This window comes from Mchenga conophoros, linkage group LG10, assembly GCF_057382185.1.
Source record: "Mchenga conophoros isolate Kocher_MC1m ecotype Shallow Benthic linkage group LG10, M_conophoros_male_GT1.1, whole genome shotgun sequence".
Taxonomy (NCBI): domain Eukaryota; kingdom Metazoa; phylum Chordata; class Actinopteri; order Cichliformes; family Cichlidae; genus Mchenga; species Mchenga conophoros.
The window spans coordinates 30,156,082-30,182,702 of NC_140535.1; the positions used below are offsets into that span (position 1 = coordinate 30,156,082).

Here is a 26,621-nt window from a genome sequence, read left to right on the forward strand (position 1 = left end):
TTGTTTCAGACACTTTAATTCATTAAGACAGTTTTTCGAGGTTGGCAGTGTGTGATTGGGCTTCGAAGGCTCAGCAGACATAGTGCTCTGTTACAGCCGCCAGGCTGGGCATCCTTTCCGCTGCTGAATTCCCACTGGAGACCGACCAGATATCACTCAGCTCTGAGAGAGAAGATATAGTCAGAAGAAAGAAAAATTAGCTGTCCATAAGTCAAAATGTTGGGTTTTTAGCCCCATAAAGCCTGGACCAGAAAAATCCTTCTGGAAACTCCCATTTGCATATATGAATTTTCAGTTTTTAAGTTAAGTTGCTACATATGGCAATTTTATGCACTTATATCCTCATAAGACGAGTCCTATTCATTTATATCCGCTGTAATGAACATTTGTTTTTGGTCTATATCTTTTGACTTAATTGAGCTACCCTAATAAGTCCTGATGATGTGCTCTATAGAGGACATGCTGGTTTTTCCAATGATATCTCATGTTTTTGGGTGTCCTCTTTTAGCTTCAAAGAGGCAGGTTCTCAGGATATGATACACATATTGTGGCAGTGGGAATTGATTTATCTGCAGTTTGTTTGTTTGAAAAAATGAGTCCAACCTAGCCTTGTGTTCTTGGAATACTTTCTTAGTATGAAGGTAAAAGTTTGTGTGGCTTCATTAAATATACTAAAGTTGTCATAAAAAAAAACAAACCAATCAGCTGATTCTGAGGGGTTCAGATGGGAGGTACTGATTGACTTCATATAGAATGAAAGATGCTATAGAAAAGGTCATGGAGTTATTAAAGGGTGTATTAAACTATAAAATTAACTATAAATTAAAAATGTAAAAGTAGTTTTCTATAATTTAAGGTGGCATCTTAGATGTTTTGGTTTTTCTGACCAAAAGTTCAAACACCCCCATGAAAAAAAATTTAAATCCTCATTTTTTTCACAAGCTGGAAACATTATACACACACACACTTGGTTGTGTTTTTTTCTTTTTTGTTTTTGCTTGTTAACATTTTCAGTCCTCTAATTCAGTCCTCAGAGTGAAACATCAAACCAGCTCCTTAAACTACAGGAGGTAGATGAGAAATAATCACAAATCACACTAATTCCATCACATTGTATTAACACAGGACTCCCCAAAAATGTTTTGCAACTGTGAAAAACAATTGTTGATTTATAATCATTGCATTTGCATTGCAAATAAGATGTTAGACCTGTTTGTTTTGCACTGATTACAGTGTATGTCTACTTCCTCATCTCATAATTAAACCTTTGTGAAAACCTATACTGTAAGAAAATAAATCAGTTTAAGTCTGTAAACAACCTTATAATGGCAATTTCCCAATATATACTATATTACATTTTCTACATGTATAAATACAAAGTGCATAGTTCATGACAAATTCATTTTTTATTGAGAAATTTAACCAATCTGATGGTTATATTTCCATTTAGTTGATTCTTTATTTGATGTATTTATGGGGTTTTAAACACCAGATTCTTTATATAAGTACAGAAAAAAAAATCATTGTTTACTCTCAATGGGGTGATTTTAATTTAGCCTAGAGATGAAAATGTCTGTGTGCATCACATATCTAGACTCCAGTTTTCTTCTAGTTTTTTTTTTTTTTAAGTCTGACGTTTATTTTATGGTAAGTTACCCTTTTTAAATTTGCTGTAAGTGCCACCTTCCAACTTGATCCTGCTGCCCGTGCAGAAGGCCAGTTCTCTCTCTCTCCATCTGAAAACACATTTTCAGCTTGATAGAGAGCGAAACATCGCGATTACATCAGAATACAGGTTGGATGTATTGGATGCGAGGTAGGTGTGTGTGCGTGTGTGTGTGTGTTTTCCACCTGTGGAAGAAGAAGATAAGGAGGATCAGCACAAAGGACATCAGATCAGTAAGAATCCACATCAGTTTGTACTCATCGGGACTCTGAGAAGCAGATCAGAAGAGACCGTATGGAAGTGAACAGGTGAATATTAATATCTTTCACACATGAAACAATAATAAAAAGGTAACAGATAAAACCACAGTTCATTTTATCATTCCTTTTATCATCTTGATAATTACTGCAAATTCCTGTGATTAAATATGGTTTAAAAGCTTCCCTGATAAAGCTTGTAGCACTCATTTCTACCACAAGATGGTGCTGCAAGTTAAAGTAACCAAGCACTTAATCGACCAGGAGGCCTGCCGGCTGTAGTACTATAAAAAGAAATATCAAGAGTTAATCAAAGCCGAGAACACACTTGAAAAGATTTCCTCTCTGGTAAAGAATTGCCCAATGATATGTAACAATGTGTATTATAACATAATTTAGCATGCTACAGATGTGTTTTAGTGCTTTAGATGACTAAATGATGTATTAAAACAGATATAAGAAACAAATGTAACAACAAAAGCAAGCAAAACTTTATTTATGTAGCACAAGCTCACGATATACACGGTGTACGTTGTGTTTTTACAGATAAAAAACATAAAACACTCAACCGCAGGATACTTTAAAACACGCATGCATGAACAATTATTAGAACCTAAAAATTGCAATCGATTAAACAAGCAGGAATAGGATAAAATAATAATTAAAACCAGAAACTGGACTACTGAAGGTTAAATAGGAGTTACTATGAGTTTGGTTTAATCCCTGATTATACTGGATGACTGATGTGATTTGGTAGGTTGCTTCAGCAGCTTGGACCATAAAAGGTAAAGCCCCACTACATGATACTACAACCGCACCTCATCCAAACTACCTCAAAATTGGTACCCTTACTCCCCACTCCTAACTATATGGTATCATCACTAGGTCAGGTGTTTCAAAATAAAAGCATCTGCAGTAAGAAAGAGAGAGAACAGGTTGATGTCAGACATGAAGCGCATTGCTTGAACTTACCATGATAAACAAAGGGGAACTGATGGTGCTGAGCAGCTGGGGGGCGTTAGTGGTGACTGAATGCACTCCAGCACACCAGGCTAGAGAGTAGAGCCACGGCTGGCTGATCACATACAAGTTTGTGGTGATGTTTACTGCAGTGTACTCCCTACACACAGGAGAGGAGAAAGTCATGAATATTTCTAAACTAAGGAGGAGGACCGTATAGACACACACACACACACACACACACACACACACACACACACACACACTTGTGTTACCTGATGAGCTCAGCAGACATGGAAGTGTAGTCCAGGTTGAGTTTGACGATGTGGTTACTCTGGAGCTCCTCTAGAGGGAGCCGACTGCCTGAAGTCTGCTGGAGCTCAGGATCGAGTTCCTGGACCAGTGCTCTGAGATTTGATGGCAGCCAAAGCACCTAGATATGGCACGCAAGCAGTGTTACCTACTACTCACTCACAGTAACTGCACTCTTTACTCTTTTCAAACGGTAAAATGCTAAATTACAACATTTCACAGTGGAGTCTGGTGATAGAGAAATAAATAAGCCTCACCTGTGAGGAATGGATGGATGATTCGTTCTGGATGACCTCGAGCGTGCGCTGGATCCAGGTGTCTCTGAAAGGGTGATCTCTGGGTGGCCGATAGAGGTCGAAGATCACGAGTTTGCCCGTCTGAGCTGCCAGCTGGAGGAAGGCCTGCAGGCTACAGACCGACTGGTTTCCAGCTCGCTGTCGGTCGTCTGCGTTCAGAGAGCCAGCCGTGCCAAATGGGTTGTGCTGCAGGGGGTGACCATCAATAACCAATCAATACAGTGATTTCATATGACATGTGATATGCTTTTCATTGGCCAGCTGATTTTTTTTTCCCCCATTTTTGGCTGTTGTCATGAGGAATTCATTTGTGTCCAAACATGCTCAACTCCCTCCTGTAGTTATAGTAACACTCTTAAACCTCGAATATAGTAAACAAACAATCTTTTTTTTCCTTTTTTAGCATTTCATTACATCCGTACATCCATTTTCTGCCACTTATTCTAGTCTGGGCCAGGGTTCTCTCTCCCCAGCTACCTCCTCCCGCTCTAACCCTCTTCTGGGACGCATTTCCAGGCCAACCAAGTGATGCAATCTCTCCAACATGCCCTGAGTTTGCCCCAGTGTGTCAGGTAGACATGCTCAAAACACTTCAAATGGCTTATTTGAATAGAAAAGATTAGCAGCTGTGCTCTGAGCCCATCTACGGCAAACAGCAGGTAAAAGAATATCAGAGAGGTTATTAGCTGACCCCTCAAACATGCAGTGAATAAAATCAATAATTCTTCCTTACTTTTTTAGAGCTTTTTTTTCTTTGGTTACATTTTTCAAACATCAGAGAATAGCTATGACTATCATGGGAAAGGTCATTAAATGGCAGACTCACAGACAGGAACCAGTCCCCAGCGTTCAGGCTCTCCAGCTCGTTCCAGGTAAACCTGGCAGCTGGAGTATTGGTCCGGTTTGGGAAAACTTCATGGATGTTGGTCGTCCGCTGCAGAGTGTAGTCATGCATCAGAAAAGGCACTCCATCAAAACTACAAGGACAGGACAACAGTATGAGACTCTAAATGGGGCAGGGAGCTTTTCAGAAACAGAAAAGTCAGCTTGCCTGAAAAGTTATTGTATTTAAAGTTTAATAGGGTTCACTGAGACCTGGCTAAGTGCTTGGTCTTCAGTGAGCATGTATGTAGAGAGCTACTGGCTCAAATGCTCAAATTCTTTTATCAATACTTTACATTCACGATTACACAAACTTGGGGAATTTAAAATGCCAATGAATTCCTCAAAAAGTCGATTATCATTAGATTTATTGGATACTTTGATTCTTATTCTTTATACTCGACTTTAATAAACAATATTTTTTGTAAATGTAAGGGATAACACTCATAACAGTAGTTTATTAATGAGTGACGTCCAAATCAATTAAAAAAGTTGCCTAAAGGTTCTTTATGTTGTAAGGTAAAGACCAATAATACATAGAAAACCCCAACAATCAGATGACCCCCTACGAGCAAGCACTTTGGCGACGGTGGGAAGGAAAAGCTCCCTTTTAACAGGAAGAAACCTCCGGCAGAACCAGGCTCAGTCAGGAGCAACCGTTGGCAGTATCTCTTTGGATCTCATATTGAATGTACCAGTGAAAATATACCAGATTTGGAATCTACTTCAGATCTTTTATCTCCCTAAAAGGACGAGAACAGCTCTCACCCATGATACTGCGTATCAGTCAACTGTCCAATTGCAAAAATGGAGGACTGCGTTTCAAAATGGATCTAAGCATTAAACAGTCTTGAATGGTTTTAAATCTGAGCTGGTTTAGAGAAGCAAAACTACAAAAAATGTCACTGGATCTGACTGTATTTTACACATAATTAAATACCATGTGGTAGAAAAGTGTCCGCCACAAAAAGAACCAAAAGTAATAGAGCCAACGCTGCAGGAATCAGAAATGTTATACTATTAGATAAAGAAGACTGTGGTTCATTGTTGCAGCTGTTGCAATTAGAAGTTCACATTTTGTAACGTTAATCTGAAATCAGATCAGTCATCAGCAGAAAAAACACCACAATTAACAGGAAGTGAAACAAGATGGCAAGACATCCACAAATGTTTGGTCACATGATCAATCGAGACAGTCGTTGGCCACGCCCACTGTTGATTCTGCAGCATCTGCGTATTTGGTTGCGGTTTTAAAGCCACGTTTGTTTCTATAGGACATTTTAAATAACCCCAGCTGACCGAAGTGCTGAACAAGTTATTCAAAATATACACTTTACATAACAGTTACTAAATGAGCAATAAATACAGAACAAAAATCACACAGAACAAAGTCAATAAGACGCCGTTTGCATAATAAAGCCCAGGGTGCTCTGCTCAGAGTTTTGAAAGTGTTTTACAATAACTGAGACTGTGCAGTGATTATGTGAAAAAGTAAGCTGCTGACATGTGATTGCTTTGTCACTTTGCAGCATGTTTTCTAAATACTGTTTAGGCTGCATTGCACTGGGCTCTCAGGGCCATTGTACCATAATTGAACACATATGCTTTCGCAGAGAGCTCCTCGCTGACCTGATGGTGACATCCGTCTCCAGACTGTCACACCCAGCCTCCACCGCCTTCTCAAAGGACATCAGGGTGTTTTCTGGAGCGAGCTGCAGAATGAGATCAACAGAGAACAGCAACTTGCAGTAGCAGTCAGTGCATGCGGGGGACTTTCTCTCAGCTCTGAACAAAACACACGAAGGATGTGAGCTTCCCTTTGTTTTTGTGTCAGTTCAGGGCCTGAGCGGTGCCCAAGAACATATTTCACATTACACTCATTTATGTTGTGTCACATTCAGGCTTAAAACTCTTTTACAGACCAAAAGGTTTTACAACAGCATGTAAAAAATCCTTTCCTCTCATGAACAGTAACTGTTTGTTTAAGAAAAGAAAATCAAAATCTGCTTATTTCTGTTACAAAGAAAGAAAAATTCTCTGTTTTACTTTGTCACATGTGACACTAGGACAATTGAAATACTGCTGCTCTCTCACTTTAGTGTACAGGACTGTGTACTGTGTTTTTGCTCACCATAGGGGCTCCTCTGTGGCCAATGAGAGCCGGTGCAGGGCCCAGGGTTCCCTTCTCTTTGATACAAGGAGAATACAACCCGAGGGGAATCAAGTAGAGGGACAACAGGACGGTCAGGTACACGGCCGTGATCAGGCCTCGCCGTACTAAAACACAAACACACAATATAAAGCATAAACACGAAGAGAAAGAAATTAAAAACAACTGCTCCTAACTAATAAATGAAGGAATCTGTGTGTGTGTGTGTTTTTCCCCTCAGTATTTTTCTAACCTGCTTCACAGTTCGTGGATGTATAGGTGAGAAGAAAGTGTTGTGAGGTCGTTTGGATGAGTTGGAAAATCCCAGTAAGACCATCAGTTCCTGAAATACTCAAAGTCACTTAAGCACCTTTACATGCCTAAATGCACTGAGTTGCTCTAATGTAATTGGTTAGTTGATCAGTTGTACCTAAGAAAGTGTCTGCTGAGTGTATTTTGCCCATATTGTGCTTTTCTTGTGTTTCTTGAAAACTTATTTTTCAATTTACTTTAAATATGAGTTTTTATGTTTATCATCTTTTCATATATCAGAATAAAACCAAATATTTTAAAAGCATGTCTGAGACTCACCCGTGCTTTTCATGCGAAAGAAATGCAAAGCAACAGGCCAAGCCAGTGATGTCATCAGTAAGACTCCGCCCACATGTAAGAAAGGTGCTGTTACCTGGTCATGAACAAGAGGGGAAAAAAAAAATCTAGTTAAATCTAACACGAGAAGTGGAAATCATAGACACACAGAAAAAGTTACGTTAAGGAGGAGAAGAAGAGCGTCACCTGGAAGGACAGCAGCAGCGTCCTCCATTCTTTACTCCACAGGTTGGACAAGACGGCCATGGCGATGACGGAGACCGTCAGGCTCACCAGGATCCCGATCTGCAAAAAACAGTGTCAACGTGTAGAAACATGAAAAATGTTTCATATGGATAGAAAACATCTTCATTTGGCGACACTGACTAGAATTGATTCATTCTGGTGATTTTTTTCTTTAGCATCCAGTGAATAAAACATCCTAATAAGCTCAGAGAAAAGAATTAGCAGGTCAATTTTAAGGATGATGTCTGGGTGAATATAAGGAGAACAACAAACATGGATAGTATAGTTTTCCACTGTGTGTTTTTCTATCCAAGTATGTTTTTACTGCACTAGCAGTGTGTTTTTTCAGATGGTTTTTCATGGTGGATTAGAATCTGATGGTGTTTTCCACTGGTTTTGAAAAGGTCCCAAACACCACTATGGTCAAATGCAGCCTAAACCATGACCGAGCATCCACTGTGTTTTAAATATAGCTGAAGACACTCGCTGTTGTCTCTCTATCCTGACCTCCTCTGTACTTACTGACGATTTGAAGCAAAAATGTATCTCCATCAGACCTGTTGCCACTAATTTTCAGTCCAGCTCTTGTGTAATGTGGCATATCTCAGCCTTTTTAACCTTCCTTAAGAACGGCTTCGTTACGGCCATCTTTCCACTGAGACTTTTTCTGATAGACTTCAATGAGCAGTCGATGAATCAACCGAAGGTCCAGATTTCTCTCTCTCTTTTTCCTACTTCTTAAGGAAAAGACTTTCAGACACGGAAACTATTTTATCTTTGGAATTTTTCATAGATCCAGGTAAAGTAATGGGGACACAAATAATATGCTTTTGCCACAGGCTGCTAGTAACAAAGTGTTAAAAGATATCATTTAAAATCGGTTCTTTTATGTGTAGATACTAGATCATCCCCATATGTTAGGTGATTTTACTGTGCTTGAATGATTCATAGGTCCATGTTAAGTGGCTTAACAAAAAATAAATGAAATCCCTGTGAAAATGTCAGGTCAGCCAGCGTTCAAAGAAGAATTTTGAAAGACCTTCAGAAAGCCTGAAGAACTATTGCCTATGACCACTTTAGTAAAATTAACAGAGAAAATAAAGAAAAGTCCCTTTAAGACTGACAGTAATTATCCACCATAATTACTGTGCAGAAATTCATGTCTGAGCTCAGAATTGTATTTGAAGTCTGCAAACAAAAATCTATGAAAAAGCTGCTGACCAGTTCCAGTGACACTGCATTGACCCAACATTCCATAAAAACTATGAAACACATCACTGAGTTACCTTGTGGCTCCAGTGTAAATAAAGCTTCTGGCCCTCTGACAGCAAGCACACAGCCAGCAGCTGCAGAGACAGAAAAGTACAGACAAAATAAACTTGGGAAGAGATGATGAGACTTTCTGGGCAAAGCCTGAGCTAGTCTGAGGAATAGTTCAAAGTCTATGTGAGATATAGTTAATAAATGCATTCACCAAAGGGCTTGCATTTCTGTACTGGCTTTAAAATTCCCATAATAAAACTGACTTTTGTGCTCAGACAAGCCTGTTTTGTGCTCTTTGTGTTCTGGTTCTGCACTATTTTTATCATTAACTGTAACGTTCCTGTAGCACACGAAACAGGAAAGGACATAAGATAACAACATAACATAGTGGGCATGGTTATGGGTTAAAAGGTGAGCACATAAAACTCCTCTTGCACACAGGAACGTCACATGAATGCATAAGGGCGGCGCTTGGCAAAGTTTAAAGCAGCCAGAGCAGAGTTTATATAAAAACCTGACCTCTCATTGCCTTTGTAAAACTGCTTTCACACTTATGATCTGGCCAGGTTCTCATGAGCTCGTCGATTTAGTAAACACACAAACAGTGAATCTTGTTTCTTTTAAATTTACAAACACCCACTTAAATTTTGAAACTAACATGTATTTCATCTGCAGATGAAGAAAGTGTTACATCAGTTTGGAGTTATATGTTGGAACCATTTACTTTCTAATCTACCACTTCACAGCAGCTGTCTCGAGCAGCTTTATGTTGTATGATAAAGACGCCTTTATGGTTACAGTGGGGAGGAGCTCCCTGCTAACAGGAGGAGGACTCCGGCAAAACCAGGGACTGATTGTTGGGTAAGAAAAAAGAAAGGCAAGTTGCATGACATAACTAGACTACCTCACGGAAAGACTGATAACCACAGTTTCACTGGCCTGTGGCCGATTTATGACTGATTTCATGAGCGTGCCTTTGGACTGCAGGAGGAAGCTGGTCTACCTGGAGAATTCAAAGTACTGGGAAAATATGCAAATCCCAAACAGGAGCGATTAGTGACCTCAGAAGCGTGCAGAAATGTTGATAGGTGTATTTTTGTACTACGAACAGGGCTTACTGGCAGGCTTACTGGTTCCCATGTTTCCACTCTTAATGACTAACAGCCTCCCAGCTTTTCCTGCATATTTATGAGAGCAATAATAAATTGATCTCTTGCATAACTCTGCAGCAAAGCAAAGGTGTCAAAATGTCAAAGTAGCCCAGAAATGAGTGAAAACACCAGCATAAAACTGCTGCGGGGCTGCAGATCAATCGATTTCCCATGAATCCACTTATGGTGGGGGGAGGGTATGATTTGTGGGAGAGAGATAGGGTAGGATGGTTAAGGGCATGGCATCAGCTGGGGTGAGTGGTACACCCAGAGTGCTAATTATTCTCTCTCCCTGTATAGTCGGTGCAGGGCCTGAGGATGAGGAAGTGAACAGAATGTGAATGTTTCAAATCTGGGCGGCTGCTGGCGCGAACAATTGCAGTTACAAGTTACAAGATAATTTCAGTGATGGTGGATTAAATATATACAATATTTAAGTGTTTGCTTTCATTTTTCGGGTTTTAAACAATCGATCAGTTGCTTCAAATTTGTGTTTGAAAGGAAATTACTAAAAGTGATTGAGGTTCCTATTTTAATGCTGTTGTATCAATAAAATATAAAAGAGAACTTAAATGAACAATCTGTGGTTAAAAAAAATAAATAAGACTTTTTTCTAAAAAAAACTTTCCAAAAACACTACAAAATAAGACAAAAAAGCAACAGTAAAAAGTTGACACCACTTGGATAAATTATCCAATCAGCTAAAAAGACAAGTAGAAGAAATCGAGATGAGAAATGAAAAGCCAATGCAGCGTTTGTGTCTCACCACAAGCACTGTGACGTAGGTGAAGAAGACCACAGCGACAGCCAGCAGCACCACAGACCACGGGAACCAGAAGCCCAGGTTCCCGAAGTTAAACCTTCAGCCAAATGAGAGGAAGCACAACAGACATGAAGGCATGTTCAGTCAACAAAGACATATGAACGTAAATTTAGCACCAATGATTCCTGCAGCAGATTAATGTGAACAGCTCTATGTTTACCTACGACAGTACTATAAGTGCAGGAGTCGCTCCACCCACCAGTCAAAGTCATTGTAGTCATTCTTGGCTTGTCCCCAGAAGTAGAGGAACAGCAGCGTCAAGCAGAAAGCCGCCACAAGCACAGCAAAGCTAGCACCCTCCAACTGATGACAGAGGAGACAAAACAATGAGAGAAATTTGTTTTTGTTATTCCCCGAGTTAAATCCAGCCCCCCGCACTGTTTACTGCTCTGTTTCCGTGGCATTTTAAGACTTCCTCTGAGTTTTACAGAGACAGAGGAGCTCCAACTGACAGCTCTGTTCAGCATCAGCACAATAAAAAAGCGAAATGAAGTTGTTTAACTGTAATGTCTGAAAATTATTTCTCATTTGGTGACTTTTACAGTTGTAGAAATGCAAATACTGAAACCAATAACTGCAGAAAACAAAACAAAGAATCAACATCACCCTTACCTCATTTCCTTTTATTGATTTGTTTCATCTTCCTCCAACTGTAGCTGACTTATATTCTCCCACAACGATTTATTAGTGTTTTTTTTCCTGTTTGCTGTTTGGTTTGACGATAAAATTCATGTTGCTGACCACATGTGTCTCTAAATTTAATTATTCAGCATTTTTTTTCAGCATATTTTGAGTGCTTTTACTCCTCTCTTTCCAAACACAGCATCTCAACTTTAGATGGCTTTAGAAAAAGAATTGGGTGCACGGGTTTCAATTTTTGAGTGTGTTCCTCTAACCCACAGAGTCAAAAGTATATATACCAGCTCAAACATACACATAGACTCCTACTAATATTTGGTTAAATGTCCATTAGCAAGTTGTACCTCGACTAGATCCTTTTGATATCCATCAACAAGTTTCTGGCACAATTTTGGGTAAATATTTGACAACTCTTTTGAGTTCATTTGAATTTGTTGCACAGACCTGGCTTTTAGACATAGTCCACAAAATTTCAAAAGGGTTGAGGTCGGGTCTCTGGGAAGGCTGTTCCATCCGGCTTTATCCCTTCCAAAAATAGTTTTGTTGTGCGTTTGGGATCAATGTCCTGTTGGTTGTTGATTTGAAGTGAAAGTGAAGAATTTGGAGGTTCACTATTCCAACCACTGCACAGTCCCTTCTTCCAGATCTCATATTTTCTTGCAGCTCCCTATTATTTTGAGTATTCATCAATCCATTGAGTGCTGTCAAACAAATCCTTTTTATGCTCACAACTACCAACTGTAGTCAATCATGATCACCAATTAGAAGTTAATAGGGCTTAAAGGACACTGTTGAACCTTCAGGACCACTTATTCAAATATGTGAGTGTATGTATATATTTGAGCCTTTGTGGATTAAGAGAGCTTTTTTCCCTAAACCTGAATTTTCTATTTACTCCGGTTATCTTTGTCTAATATTAAAATTTGATGATCTGAAACATGTAAGGGTGCAAACATGCAAAACAAAAAATAAGAGAACAGGAAGGAGGTACATGCTTTTTCAGAGCACTGAATGACTCAAGAAAGGAAAGGGGGCCACAGAGACGACTTACGTATAGGGCCTAGAGTTCTGTGCTGATTTCTTATATTCAATCTTTAAAAAATAAATTCCAAAACATTCAGTTTCCCTGGACTTTAAATTTGGTAGGAACACTAGAACTTAAAATAAAAAAAACCCAAAACACTGAAACTCCTGTAAACTTAACCACAGTATGATTCATTAATTCCAATGATAATAAACAGATGACTTTGGCTGGAGCAGAAGTGGCTCTTGTGTTGCTGCTTCCTGACCTTGTTGCAGCAGCAGCCCTCAGGCTGACTCCTCTTGTAGTGTTTCCACTGGCAGCCGTACAAACCAGCCAAACATGACACGAAAGGCTGGTGCTCATAACGTTGCAGCAACTTCACACGAAGGCTACGAAACCACTGCGACAATGTCGACGCCATGGCTCATACACACACTGCCACAGCCTCCATCCTGCTCCAACGCACACAGAAATAAGAAAAATCGACTAAGACAACCAGACAAATTCAAATCCAAGCTAAAACATCAGAAAAGAGGCAAATCAAGTAAAACAGGTATAAAACAGAGGCTAAAAGGGTCTTAAGTTTGCATTGAAATTGTCCAATAGCTACTAAAGCATCACTTTTAGGGTATATTGTGGCATACAATGTGTGCAAGCTAAACCTGAGCTATTATTTACTGTCTTTTTGTTTTGTGGTTTGTTTGGGGTTTTTTTTTTTTAAATAGGATAACACTGAGAAACCGTCTAACTCCTCTGGGCTCAGCTCCCAGAAAGCTAAAGTTACACAGCTCACTGGTCGGTTTTGTCCATCACTGGCAGGCTTCTTCACATATGATACTCAAATGGGTCATTATCACTACAGGAGAACAAAGAAAGTCTCACTAGTTGTGTTTCCCCCCTTTAAGACAGATTTACTTATAGTGCGCTTGTGTATTGACTGAAATAAAGTGAAGACAGATGAAACTGATTCAAGTATTTTAAAAAAGAAACAATTGTTTCCTGATTTCAGCATCACTGGCATTTCATGGCAGATTGTCATGGGTCCACTTCCTGGAAATCATAAAACATGACATGACAAAATATCCACCAGTCATCACGAAACTAAAGACAACCAACCTGGGATTATGGTGCTAAATCTTGCAAACTTTTAATCAGACTCAAATCTCACTTTTTTGATTCACTTAACACTTTCCTTCGTGTGTTGTATCGTGGCCGAATTAAAGATTTAGACTATTTCATCATAAAAAGTGCTAAATGAGTAAAACACACTAAGCGCGTTCGCAAACCAGCATGAAAATATTAAAATTGTACATTTATTTAACGCATTCTGGTGATGAACGCTCCATAAAACAAAGAACGGCACCTGAGGACCTGTTCAGAGCTCAAGCGAGCAGCGGATCGTTACAAAAACACTGTGCAGCTTCCACTTCAGCCTGTTTTTTGTTATGTCGTAAGGACAGATCTCCTACCTCCAGGCCGGTTCTCCCTCCGGGTAAACGGCAGAGAAGAAGCCGCAGTGTGCAGTCGTCCGGAGCAGATGGCCTCGGAAAACGGGTCAAGTCAGCGGGAATTACTAACACGGGGACCAGGGGAAAGGCCCTGCCTTCAAAAATACAGGCACACACGTCTGCAGTAGGATTTTACCGGTTTTATACAATCTTGTGCATTATTTTTTCGCCATTTAGCTTTTATTTACACTCCATAGCGAGATTTTATATGTATCGAGAATATTTAGTAAATATTTGCAAGTATGAGGCAACAGAGCGGCTTTATTTTGAAATTAACACGGAAATGAGAAGATTGTAACTGTTCCTCTGCTTTACTGCTGTTGATGTCCTGCACCTCTGTGTCATCCACCGCCACCTGTTGCCGCAGTCGTGGAAAGACACTGCGACCATCATCATCGTCGTCGTCATCCCAAGGAAAGCTTGGTTTGCAGGCGGGCTTTAAATTACACGGGTCCCATAAGCGAATAGATAAAGAAATAAATGAATGAACTATTTCTAAACATTTATTTGGGCAGTTATTGTAAAGGAACTCAATTCTATTTTGCGTCAAATCACAACAACAGTCGCCTCAAGGCGCTTAATATTGTGAGGACCCAACAGTAACACAGAGAAAACAGGAAACCCCATCAATCAGACAACCCGCTGTGACCAAGCACTTAGGCGAAAGTGGGAAGAAACCTCCAGCAGAATCAGGTGAGACTGGTTGGGGTTGAGGGGAGGAACACAGGACAAAGACATGCTGTGGAAGAGAGCCATAGTTTCATAATAACTCATAATAAAATGCAGAGAGGTGTATAAACACATAGTGAGTGAAAACGGGTGACAGGAGAAACACCCAGTGCATCATGGGAAGTCCCTAGCAGTCTAAGCCCATTGCAGCATAAGTGAGGATTTGGGGTCACCTGATGCACCCCCAACTATAAGCTTTGTCAAAAAGTAAAGTTTTAAGCCTAGCCTTAAAAGTAGAGATGTGTCTGTTCTAGGACCCACAAGCAAACCAGCAGTCTGAGAGCGAAGTGTCCTAATGGGGTGATACAGTACTACAAGGTCATTAAGATAAGACGGCACCTGATGATTCAAGAACTTGTATGTGAGGATCAGGATTTTCAATTCTATTTTGGATTTAACTGGAAACCAATGAAGAGAAGCCGATATAGGAGAAATATGCTCTCTCTTTCTAGTCCCTGTCAGTGCTCTTGCTGCAGCATTTTGGACCAACTGAAAGCTTTTCAGGGAGTTTTTAGGGCATCCTGATAATAACAAATTACAGTAGTCCAGCCTAGAAGTCATAAATGCATGAAATAGTTTTTTAGTGTCACTCTGCATAGAAGTGAAAATGTATGCTGTGACTTCTAATGATACTGCCTAAGAGACACATGTATAAATCTTTAATTTCACAGGTCACTGAAAGATCAATCCGAGTCCATCCCAGGCTACTCCGGCTAGCAATGTTACTGGTATGAAAACATCTACTATCCACTATAATTTAGGTGATTCATCCAGTTTCATGTCAGAGATGGGGGTCTCAAGAAAGACAAACCCACTATTTATTTTTTAAGTATTTTATACATAAAACTGTACAAATAATCAGCTTGTTTTACATTATATGAAAAAAAAATGAGGAAACCATGATAAATGTTGTAAAGACTCACCTTTCAGCGCACTCACTCACTTCACCAAATTCACCTTGTTTCTTTTCCTCACACTTGATTGGGTCTGGTGCTTGCCCTTAATTGCACTCACCTGTCACACATTATATAAGGACTGCACTCACCTACAGCTCACTTTCACTCCTCCTTTCCCACATGGGTGTCAGCTGAGGTGAGTTTTTGTTTGGGTCTCCTCAGTTCACGTATTATTCTAATTTAATGAATGACTTACATCAAATTTTGTTTCTTTTCAGAGTTAGCAGTCCATGTGTGTCCTTCAATACTGATTATTCAGTTAAATGAGAAACCTGTAAGTGATTGATGACTTCATTCTCATTCTGATCAGATGAGCCCATGATGGTAACAAGCTCCCGCTTCCTCTGAACCACCTCCTCCTTACAATAAACGACAAAATATTAACAAACAGAAGAAAAATTTAGGTGAGCATGTTTTTTTCCTTTCCAATATCAATGAACAGTCTTGGAATATCTGTATAGCTGGTCATCTGTTTGCAAACCTGTAGAAATTCAATTATATTGATTTTGCATACGTTCATAGCAGTTGCTTTAAGGTGCTTTAGTTTTATTAAGTGAACAATAGATGATCTTTGAGCAGCAAGTTCAGTGAGGGTCAGGATCTGCTCCATCTGGAGGTGAAGGTAAAGAAGAGGAAAAGAGCACAGACCTCACGAGAGAGAGAAGAGAAAAATTTAATGACAAATAGATGGCATAAAAACACTAGGGGAGTGACAAGAGGAGAGTCCTTCAGCAGCACAACTAAGGGGTGAATGCATTCTGAATACGAGAGCAGAAAAGGGGAAAAAAATCATCCTGAATCATCCGGATTCATTTTTTCCTAATGACACAGTTAACAGTCTGTACAGAGTTTTCATCGGATTGCAGTGCACCCCCGAGTCTGGTCATGCTTTCCATCTCATGCTCTTCCGCCCCCTGAATGGCTAATGTGTCATCTCTCCGGTCCAGACAGGAACTCTGCTTTCTGAATATCAAGTGAAGTTAAAGCCCAAACAAAGTGATTCCTTCACTAACATCTACAGGGTGGGCCATTTATATGGATACACCGTAATAACATGGGAATGGTTGGTGATATTAAAGTCCTGTTTGTGGCACATTAGTATATGTGAGGGGGCAAACTCCTCAAGATGGGTGGTGACCATGGTGGCCATTTAGAAGTCGGCCATCTTGGATACAACTTTTGTTTTTTCAATAGGAAGAGGGCCATGTGACACATCAAACTTATTGGTAATGTCACAAGAAAAACAATGGTGTGCTTGGTTTCAACGTAACTTTATTCTTTCATGAGTTATTTACAAGCTTCTGACCACTTATAAAATGTGTTCAATGTGCTGCCCATTGTGTTGGATTGTCAATGCAACCCTCTTCTCCCACTCTTCACACACTGATAGCAACACCGCAGGAGAAATGCCAGCACAGGCATCCAGTATCCGTAGTTTCAGGTGCCAAAGATAAAAGTCTAAGGGGGTCAGATCGGGGGAGCTTGGGGGCCATTCAACTGGCCCACGACCACCAATCCACTTTCCAGGAAACTGTTCATCTAGGAATGCTCGGACCTGGCACCCATAATGTGGTGGTGCACCATCTTGCTGGAAAAACTCAGGGAACGTGCCAGCTTCAGTGCATAAAGAGGGAAACACATCATCATGTAGCAATTTCAAATATCCAGTGGCCTTGAAGTTTCCATTGATGAAGAATGGACCCACTATTGTCGTACCCCATATACCACACCAAACCATCACTTTTGTTGGTCCAACAGTCTTGGAGGGATCCATCCAATGTGGGTTAGTGTCAGACCAATAGTGGTGTTTTTGTTTGTTAACGTCACCATTCACATAAAAGTTTGCCTCATCACTGAACAAAATCTTCTGCGTGAACTGAGGGTCCTGTTCCAATTTTTGTTTTGCCCGTTCTGCAAATTCTGTGCGCCAATCTGGGTCATCCTCGTTGAGATGCTGCAGTAGCTGGAGTTTGTAAGGGTGCCATTTGTGAGTAGCTAATATCCGCCAAAGGGATGTTCGACTAATGCCACTCTCCAGGGACATGCGGCGAGTGCTACACTGTGGGCTCTTGCTGAATGAAGCTAGGACAGCCACTGATGTTCAAACAAAAGTTGTATCCAAGATGGCCGACTTCTAAATGGTCACCATGGTCACCACCCATCTTGAGGAGTTTGCCCCCTCACATATACTCATGTGCCACAAACAGGACTTTAATATCACCAACCATTCCCATGTTATTACGGTGTATCCATATAAATGGCCCACCCTGTACACCCGCAGATAGAGCTTTGTTTACATGAACCTCTTAAAGCAGATAAATAGCTGCTTTTACACCATAAACAGAATAAATGTCTAGTAGTTCATCTTGTTTTGCTTGAACTTTTATTCCCACTGGGTGGGCAGACTCCCACTGCAGCTGCCGGACAGACTTTGTAAATATTAACAAATTCTGCACAAATAGGAAATGCCAAGTCAGGCTGATCACAAGCAGCAGCATGTGAAGGACAATGGTAGAAATAGTCTAGTTCAATTTAACATAAAGAAAATGTAAGAGTGTAAAGCAGCTTGAGTTCAGCCTTTATATAATGTAAAGCGGAGGTTGATGAGATGTTACTTAGCAGATTTTTTTTTTTAAGTCAAAGTTCATTTTCTTTCATCGCTGAAATGCTAATCAAACAGTAATTAATGGATGGAATAGCTCATTTTACATTCCAGACCAAAGCAGCAGCGGCCCAACTAATCCCACCATGGTAATAGCACTTCTGTACTGCAGGCCTGAGCTTTTACAGACATCATGTGAGGGAGCGACACGTGAGGATGCAAATGTCAAATGCAGGGAAACTGGTCATTAAAGTCTATTTGATGTCCAACACTGCAAACTTCCTCCAGGCATTCATTGTTGCTGCCCATCAAACTAAAATACGTTCAATTGTTTGGATCTCTTGATCGGATGAGTTACGGGTTTTTGGATCATACCACAGCATCTCAATTAAAAATCAGTCCTAACCTTAAGCCCCAAAAGGTTGATTCTGATATAAAATAAAATAAAATGCATTTTCAAAACCATTAAGAACCAGTTAGAAAAATGGTAAGGACAAAAAATATAATTAGACAATTTAAAAAAAAATCATGTATAAAACAATCTGCATGTATAAACAATAAAATGATCTTATGGATCGCAGGGAGTCACGTATAACATTTAATATGCAAAATGGAAACAGATTTCCAGCTACTAGTCAGGAGTCCAGCAGAACCAGATGAAATCAGGTAATTGGTGCTTTGTTCAGTTTAACATGAGCTGCAGTAATCTAGTGTCAGTAATCTAATCTGTGTCTTAACAGAAAAGAATAACTGCATATTGTCTGCATAGTAATGTAAGAAATGCATACAAAGAATGTGTCCAGAAATTCATCCCCGAGGGTCACTGATGAGGCTATCCATTTATTAATATGATTTCTGAAATATTTGATAAATATGATGAAACGTCTTTTTAAAGAAGTGTCAGAGAAACCAATCCAACTCCAGTCTGTCAGAGTGAATGGTATGATCAATGATTTGACTGGAATATATATGAAAATGTGTTTTTGCCCTCAACCACTCCAAGTAACTGATGGGCCACAGCTTTTGAGGATTTTAAAAATTATTAGAAGTTTGGAAATGGGCCTGTAGTCAATGCTTTTTCTTTTAAGTTAACAGATGACAGTGGCTGTTTTTAAGTAATCTGGCATGCACCCAGATGATAGATAATAACTCCGCATCCCTGGTTGAAATGTATTTTTGATGCACCATTAGAAAATGTATACTTCAGGCAACTTGCATGCCTTTGGACTCTAAAGACACTGCAGCACCCGAAGGGAACTTCTGATATTAATTTTCTCACATTATTGAATGCATATAGAAAATTGTATCACACTGTGTGTAGGCTTTTCTTGCACAGAAAGACAAATACTTGGCATGTTGAATAAACCTACATAAATGATCATCAACACCAGACCCTGTCGATGGTGTTAAACAGGAACTGATGGTTGTGCCTATTATTGCTAATCAAGCTAGAGAAACGGGATACTCTTGCATCTTTTAAGTCAGTTGAACGAGGTTAATAACTACTTTGTGTGCTGGTAGCCCACATGGAGGTTTTTTCCATCTAGGTTCAGCTTTTCTGCTCTCTCATCTATGATGACAAATATGATCATTGATCCAAGGTAAAAGAACGACTGGAGCAAATTTGGATTTTAAGGAGGCCACATTATCAAGAGCTGCACAATTAGAAGAATTAGATTAAATGTAAGATCAGATGAAAGCAGATTTCAGAACTTTGAGAATTCAGAGCGGGATTTAGGAGGCTGCTGATAAACAATGGACCAAACTAATTCTTTAAAAATTGTTGGGTGGACAAAGTTCCACAAGGGGGCAGCAATCCCCAGCCAAATCTGCTTAATACAAAAAAATAAGGAAATAGTTTAGAGTAAAAGATTTATTGGACAAAGATCTGCAGTTAAGAAGGCCAATAACTGTTAAACTGTCAGGCTGTGATTTACAGGGCACAGGAATGAAATTATTAGGTCCGGAAGTAGAAATGTGATCATTTTGCCCTTATTACAGGGATTGGTAAAATTGGTATCTGAAGAATGAGGTTAGTGAGTTACTAATTAGAATAATGGGCAATGATTATGGCTGAGCATTATGGTTGTGGACACAGGAGGCCTGTAAAGGGAGCTAGTACAGAAAACCGAAGTACAGCTCACCACGTGAGCTGGAGAAAGGATAGAGGGATGTAGACAGACGGTATATTATTACTGTCTGTCTGAATTATTACTTATTATGCAAATCTTACATCTCAATGTCAGTGTACTCCATTTTTATATTGCATTAGCGTAACTGCAGCCACCTGGAGCAATTATCCAGTGTTTTTGGGAACACTGGGGGCAAATATTGATAATGTATACTTTATTTATTGATCCCCGTGGGGAAATTCCTCTCTGCATTTAACCCATTCACTCCTTGAAGCAGAAATAAGCACAGCTGGATAGAATTATTACTTAAATCTCATCTATGCAAGTCTTACATAGACATGGTCAAGAGGACCTACTGAAATTCAATCTAAGCATCAGAATGGGGCAGAAAGGTGACTACACGTGGCAGGCTGGTCTGAGTATTTCAGAACCTGCTGATATGCTTGGCATTTATCCAGTGAGTGGCAGCTCTCTGGGCAATGGCCAGACCACTTTGAGCCAATAGAAAGACAACAGTCTGAATGCACAACATGTAGAACCTTGAAGCAGAGGGGCTACAGCGGCAGAAGACCACGCCAGCAAAAAGAAAAGCTCAAAGGCAAGTTCACCGACACTGGACAAAAAATGTTGCCTGATCTGATGGGCCTCCATTTCTGCTGTGACTTTTGGATGGTAGGATCAGAACTGACCTGTTTGGATGGGGAACAGGAGATTAACATCGTGCATGTTCACCTGATGAATCTGTGTGTGTTTCAAAGAACGTTGCTGAGTCTATGTCAGGCACTAGCGTGGTATACCAACTAAAGTGGCCAGTTAATATAGGTCAAAGGATGCTGTGCAAACAGAAAACCAGTTTTCATGACTGTTGAAAACTTCTCTCTTACACAGTAACACCATATCCATAAAACATGGAACTCCCCCCTCTACATGTAGAGGATCACCACCACTGCACCCTGGATATTAGCACAGGGTGTATGAAAGGTGCTCCAATGCCTTTCTCCTGCTACAGTTCATGTGCACACACCTGCATGATGTTTAAAACCTGTCAGAACAGGTTTTCAATGAACTGTCTGATTTCCGATGCCTCTGCCTGAACTTCTCACTGGTAGCGAGGTCAAATGTTAAGCCCTTCAAAATATTTACCTCCCCATTCCTGATTTGACTTTTCAAAATAAAGCATGGGTTCCTATGGGACACTAAAAATAACTCGAGGCCAAACAGGAAAATTAATAGTCAGCAGGTCTGGGGTGCACCCCACCTTTAACTGTGTCAGCTGAAGTAACTCCACCCTGCCTGTTAGTGGATGAAATCATGCCTGTTTTTTGTTTTGTTATTTGTTATTTAACACTTTGTAGACAGAAATGGAACCAAGCGCTATAAGGAACAGACCAGTTCGTAGTTACAGAGGACTATGAGTGCCAACATGAACAAATACATTGTTAATTAAATGTATCAATTAAAACTGGAAATATTTAATTAAATTGAATCATAATTATATATTTAATCAATTTCCCATTGTAATTTGACGCATTTTATTAAATATGTAATTATACGTTTATTTAATTCGTTTTGGCACTCGGGGCCCTCCAAAGTGGTGGACATTTAATGTCATTATTAATCCAAAAATTCTGACTTGCAAAAGTCCATCTAAAGGCCAACAAAGAGACCGTTCCCACTCACATTCACGTCTAGGGCCAATTTAGAATCACCAGTTAAGCTAACATTCGTGTCTTTGGGCTGTTGAAGGAAGCCAGAGCAGTGTGTGAGTATAGTTAACTAAAACTAAATCTGCTGCTGGTAATTTGACTCATTTTTCTGGTTTTGTACAAAACCTCGCCACATATTGGAAAAGCATTTCTTACAGAAAGAGCATGGAACTATGTGCCTTTACAGGCATGTGTGGTGTGATCAGCAGGAACATGAACTGCATAGAAAGTTACAGCAGCAAAAGAAGAGGACTGTCCCCACGTTTGAGCTTTGAATGGGAGAAATGGTGACTGCATCATATTTAAAGAGAGACTCGGTGAAAACAGACTCGATACAGAGATCAGTCATGTTTTACAATGTTTATAATTAATATTCTGTGTTTTTGTGCTTTTACCCCTTTTTTTTTTTTTTGCATTTACATTACATTATACAGATTTTAATGCTGTCACAGGTATGTGCCGGTTTTCCTTTGTTTAGATTTTTTTTTTTTTTTTTTTTTTAAAGAATAATACAGTAAATTAGAACTGCGTGTTGTAAAACATCGAATTACAAACTGAAAGAGAAAGTGCCCTCAGGCTGACTCTTGTAACCGGTTTGATAAGGATGCTTGCTGTGAGTAATCCCGCCAATCACTGCAGCTCCCCATTTATTGCCCACTTTTAGTAGTTGGCCTTTAAAGTCACTGTGGATTTATCTATTTCTTTTTACCACGAAAACATATTACACCTCTATGGAGTTTTTTTTCATGCTTATATTCTGACTGAACATGTGGAACAAAGCGGTGTCTCGCTGGCACTTAAGTATTTTGACTCTAAATACTTTTAATTATCAGGCATTCAAATCCCCACTTTTATTTTGAAGGCGGTCTCAATCCGTGCGCCTTGACGCAGCAGCGTGGATCAAGTAGACTTTACTCTGACAGATAAGTCCTGAAAGTTGCCCCCGTCACGAGGAGCGGCTTATGCATTGAGGTCAGACCGTGTGGGGCAGTGAAGAGCCGGGAGATGACCTACCTGTGGGTTTCCGTAGCGGTGCTGGGGGTTTCGGTGCTCCTCAGCGAGCTGATCCGCTCCGCAGCGCGTGTGTTCCCGAGAGATTACCGGATTTACCTTCTGGAGGCGGCGTCCACATTCCAGCTCTGCTGCTGCACGCATGAACTCAAACTGCTGGGAGACTCGGCCCACCTGGAGCTCAGTTACGGCCTGGCTCTCACCTACACGGTGACTCTTGTCCACTTGGTAACTTTCCAGGACGCGACCTGTAACCCCACCGCGGCTCTAGAGAGTGTGTGCCGCGGGACCCGCAGCTTAAGAGCGGCCGGCGTCCTCATTATGCTCCAATTCGCAGCTGCCGTCGCCTCGCAGTCTTATGTCGCCTCCGTGTGGTCGCAGGGTCTCTCCGACATTCACCTGCAGCACCAGAGCACTGACTTCAGGTGCTTCGATCCCCTAGGCGGGACGCTGCTGGAGGCCGCGGTGGTGGAGCTGGCCTGCGCCTTCGTTTTCCAGGCTGCCTGCATGCACGTCCACAAACTGGACGAAAGACTCCAGGTGCACTTCATCGCTGCTGTTGTAACGGCAGCAGTTTATGCAGGTGTGTTAATGAGGGGCACTTCCTACTCTTCACAAGTCTAAACAAGTAAATGAAACCCCCTTTAAATAGAAAGGGTCACAGTTTGTGCCCCGTACACCGCACAGACCCGGAAAACTTTTTTTTTTTCTTTTTTTTTCTTTTTTTTTAATGTTAAGAACAATCCTGCACATGAATACTGGCAATCACCCTGCCATGGTTTCTGTCAGAAACATTGTACTGTCCTGGGAACCACAACATAGACCCACAAGAAATCAAGATCTAAACGGCACAACTAAAATACTGATCACAATCCTACTAAATCCAGAATTTAAACCATCCTGTCAGCCTTTGTTCTTGCAAAAGTGCAATTATTAAATGCAGCAAGCATGCATATTTACCCTCCTCAGCATGTGGGTTAAAAGTGTAGATGGTTCCATGCCCATAAAGTAAATTAATTATTCTTCCATCTTTTGTTTTGTGCAGGTGGAGAGATTTCCGGAGCCGTTTTCAACCCAGTATTGGCCTTCTCAGTTCAGTTCCCCTGCAGCGGCCACACCTACCTGGAGTACTGTTTTGTGTACTGGCTGGGACCAGTTTTAGGTAAGCAGCAGACTGGAGTCCACTCTTTATGATCTCATGTCCACTTTTAGATGTGAGTGTGGTATTTGTTGTCTTTTCTAACTCTCGGCAAATAAGATAACTGACTAAGCGCTCAGGACCGACCTGCTCTACAAGCTACTCCATGGTTCGATTAGGATGACTGTCCTCTAAATAAAGAAGCTTGGCCTGTCATTTAAATGCACGACTCATACCTGACATATGTCTGCTTGTTGTTACCAAAATAACTTCCTGTGTCTAACGTGTGTGTGCAGGCGTGGTGAGCTGCATCCTGCTGTTTGAGAAGATCATCCCTTTCCTGTTTGGTGGGAGTACCGTTGGGCTGGACGTTCCTGCCATCCAGAAAAAGAAGACCCAGTAGGTGCGAGGGGGAAAAGCCGTGCCTGTTTTATTCCTCATGTCTTAACGGATAACAGCAGCACAGCCAGCTTTTGTTTTTCTTTTGTTATTAATGCTGCACTGCAGGGTTGCCTCACCTTCAAAATGTCTGTGAACACATAAAAAAACAATACACACTGTAATGTGTGGGTACTGTCAGGGTAAAACGCACTTTTACTGTCACTGAACAGCAAATGTCAGCTAAGATGTCAAATACACTGTTAGAAAGCTGGCAGCTAATCAGAACACAAAAGTGGCTTCAGTTTCTCACTAAAAGATGACAAATGTGCTTCATACAGAGGCTCAAACCTGCTGTTAAAACACTATTTTAAATGTTAAAAATAACATATGCATTCTGTGGCTTAAGGTTGACCTAAAATCTTAATTCTTCTTTCTTCATGTGCAATTAAATGTTAGCTATAATACCACTGCAGCTACCAAAAAGCATAAATTTTCTAGTTGCCCTACATTTAACAGGAAAACAGCCCTGGATATGCACGGTTAGTGCCATTTTTATCAATAGTTATTTTCATGAATCTTAGTCTTAAGATTTAAGCACAAATATTTAAAGTATTGCCAAAAAATAATGTGAAAATTGTCATAAGCACAACAACGATGAATGTATGCACTATTAAGCTGAATGTATATTTGTGCTTATGTCATCGCACATGTGACGAAGCTGAAGAACAACAGAAGCGCACAGATTTTAAAAATACGGACAGAGCACAAGCAGCTAAGTGGTTAATATGCAAACAAGTAGGTGTGATGGTGCACCTACTAAAATGTATCTTTTTCTCTATGAAGTCTGGTAGATTCATGACTTTAATTATTTATGCTGCTCCCTTATTTCCCATGAGCGTCACCACAGCGGATGGATCCGGCTTGCACGACCCTTCCATTTATTTTGGTTTGGCACGCCATTAGGAGTACAATAGCCTGGGTCTGTTCTGGATTGCGGGAGCCACATTCCAAGCTTTTCTTAAGCTTGATATCACTGATATCAGGACATGTTTTCAGAGGTGTGAAGAAAGATCCCCGGTTCGAGACCAGAAGAAGACTCCAATCCATTTGAGGTTGTGCCTGGAAGGTTATTCTGTGTATGGATCAGCTGTGGCAATCTCTCGTTAATAAGAGAGCAGCAGAAAGAATTTAAGACGCATGCAGCCACGTACAATCTCCAAATGCCATAAAACAACATTATAAAAGTGTTTAATTCACTCTTATTGCCAAACTGGGTGTTGTTGGAGAAAAGGACTGCAGATGTTTGGTTTTATTAACCATGTTTTCAAAGCCTTAAACCTTCAGATGTCTTGCTTTTCTACTTCATGTAGCATGTTAAAGAAAACTGGACCTCAGTTGTAGGACATGCTAATGGTGATGGTTGGTTTTGGGTGACTAAACCTTTGATCTTTTATTGGTTTAATCTCACGTTTGGCTCGTTAACGCGTCTGTCTGGTAGTTTACTGTATTTAAAGGTTCAGGTGCTAGAATTATACTGTATGTGGTGCTGGTGGGACTTTGGTGTTTTATTTTTGGGGCACAACACTGAATCTGAAGTTTCTGTGCGTAAAGACAATTGATCTTAAAAAACTTCTACAGTGCCAGTTTTTGATTGTAAAACTGGGATAATTATTTTAAATAAGAATGTGGTTAAAAACATTTGTCTGTGAACAAAATGTATAGTGGTTTTCTATAATGTTGTAATTTAAATGCAGTATTTTGATTAAAAATATGTCTGAAAAATGTTAAATGCTGTGTTTTTATTGGAAGGTGGCAGGGAAGTTTCCATGCAGACATTTGTGGGTCCTCGGATGAGGAATTGTAGTCATTTAGATCCAATTTGAGGATAAATACAAAGACTAGCCAAACAAAATCTGCCTAGAATGTGTGTAGTGTAGTTTATATATCATACATACAGTAAATGTGTCATTTGGGGTCTTTTCATCAGTGAAACGCACAACCAAGTGACGGTTAATCTCCTCTCTCTGAGGTTTGGATTATCAGAAACAGAGATCCAATAAAATCCCCCCACCCCCCCCAACCATGGCTCACATGGTGCTGGTTACACAACACGACCTTTGTCCTTTCCTCCGCCGCCTCCTCCTCTTCCTCAGGCGTCTCACACTCTCCAAACAAATGCCCAACACCAGCGTCTCCGTTTTT

The 26,621-nt window shown here is 40.3% G+C and overlaps 2 protein-coding genes across 3 annotated transcripts; one reads left to right on the forward strand and one right to left on the reverse strand.

Moving 5' to 3' along the window:
• On the reverse strand, positions 1-23,102 carry LOC146566195 (glycerophosphodiester phosphodiesterase 2-like). Of its 2 annotated transcripts, none has more exons than XM_085289771.1 (16): positions 22,904-23,102; positions 12,522-12,708; positions 10,793-10,896; positions 10,537-10,630; positions 8,643-8,702; positions 7,318-7,416; positions 7,114-7,207; positions 6,505-6,650; positions 6,003-6,085; positions 4,318-4,468; positions 3,453-3,677; positions 3,159-3,316; positions 2,896-3,043; positions 1,852-1,934; positions 1,657-1,736; positions 1-162 (listed from the first exon to the last, which is right to left on the reverse strand). In XM_085289771.1, the coding sequence occupies exons 2-16, from the start codon at positions 12,675-12,677 to the stop codon at positions 71-73; spliced, it is 1,773 nt and encodes a 590-aa protein (XP_085145897.1). In that variant the 5' UTR covers positions 12,678-12,708; positions 22,904-23,102; the 3' UTR covers positions 1-70. The 2 variants fall into 2 exon arrangements, with proteins under 2 accessions (XP_085145897.1, XP_085145896.1); XM_085289770.1 differs by lacking the exon at positions 22,904-23,102 and adding an exon at positions 13,726-14,913.
• LOC146566196 (aquaporin-11-like) lies at positions 22,779-26,202 on the forward strand. Its single transcript, XM_085289772.1, has 3 exons — positions 22,779-23,483; positions 23,946-24,062; positions 24,335-26,202. The coding sequence occupies exons 1-3, from the start codon at positions 22,895-22,897 to the stop codon at positions 24,439-24,441; spliced, it is 813 nt and encodes a 270-aa protein (XP_085145898.1). The 5' UTR covers positions 22,779-22,894; the 3' UTR covers positions 24,442-26,202.
• Positions 26,203-26,621: the final 419 nt, after the last annotated feature.

Bases quoted from the DNA above. Each gene is read 5' to 3' on its own strand.
- LOC146566195 (XM_085289771.1), bottom strand. From the start codon at position 12,677: ATGGCGTCGACATTGTCGCAGTGGTTTCGTAGCCTTCGTGTGAAGTTG. The intron at 6,086-6,504 runs GTGAGCAAAAAC...CTCATTCTGCAG, and splicing joins GCCACAGAGGAGCCCCTATG to CTCGCTCCAGAAAACACCCT. The intron at 4,469-6,002 runs GTCAGCGAGGAG...CTGTCCTTGTAG, and splicing joins GAGACGGATGTCACCATCAG to TTTTGATGGAGTGCCTTTTC.
- LOC146566196 (XM_085289772.1), top strand. From the start codon at position 22,895: ATGACCTACCTGTGGGTTTCCGTAGCGGTGCTGGGGGTTTCGGTGCTC. The intron at 23,484-23,945 runs GTGTGTTAATGA...TGTTTTGTGCAG, and splicing joins AACGGCAGCAGTTTATGCAG to GTGGAGAGATTTCCGGAGCC. The intron at 24,063-24,334 runs GTAAGCAGCAGA...GTGTGTGTGCAG, and splicing joins CTGGCTGGGACCAGTTTTAG to GCGTGGTGAGCTGCATCCTG.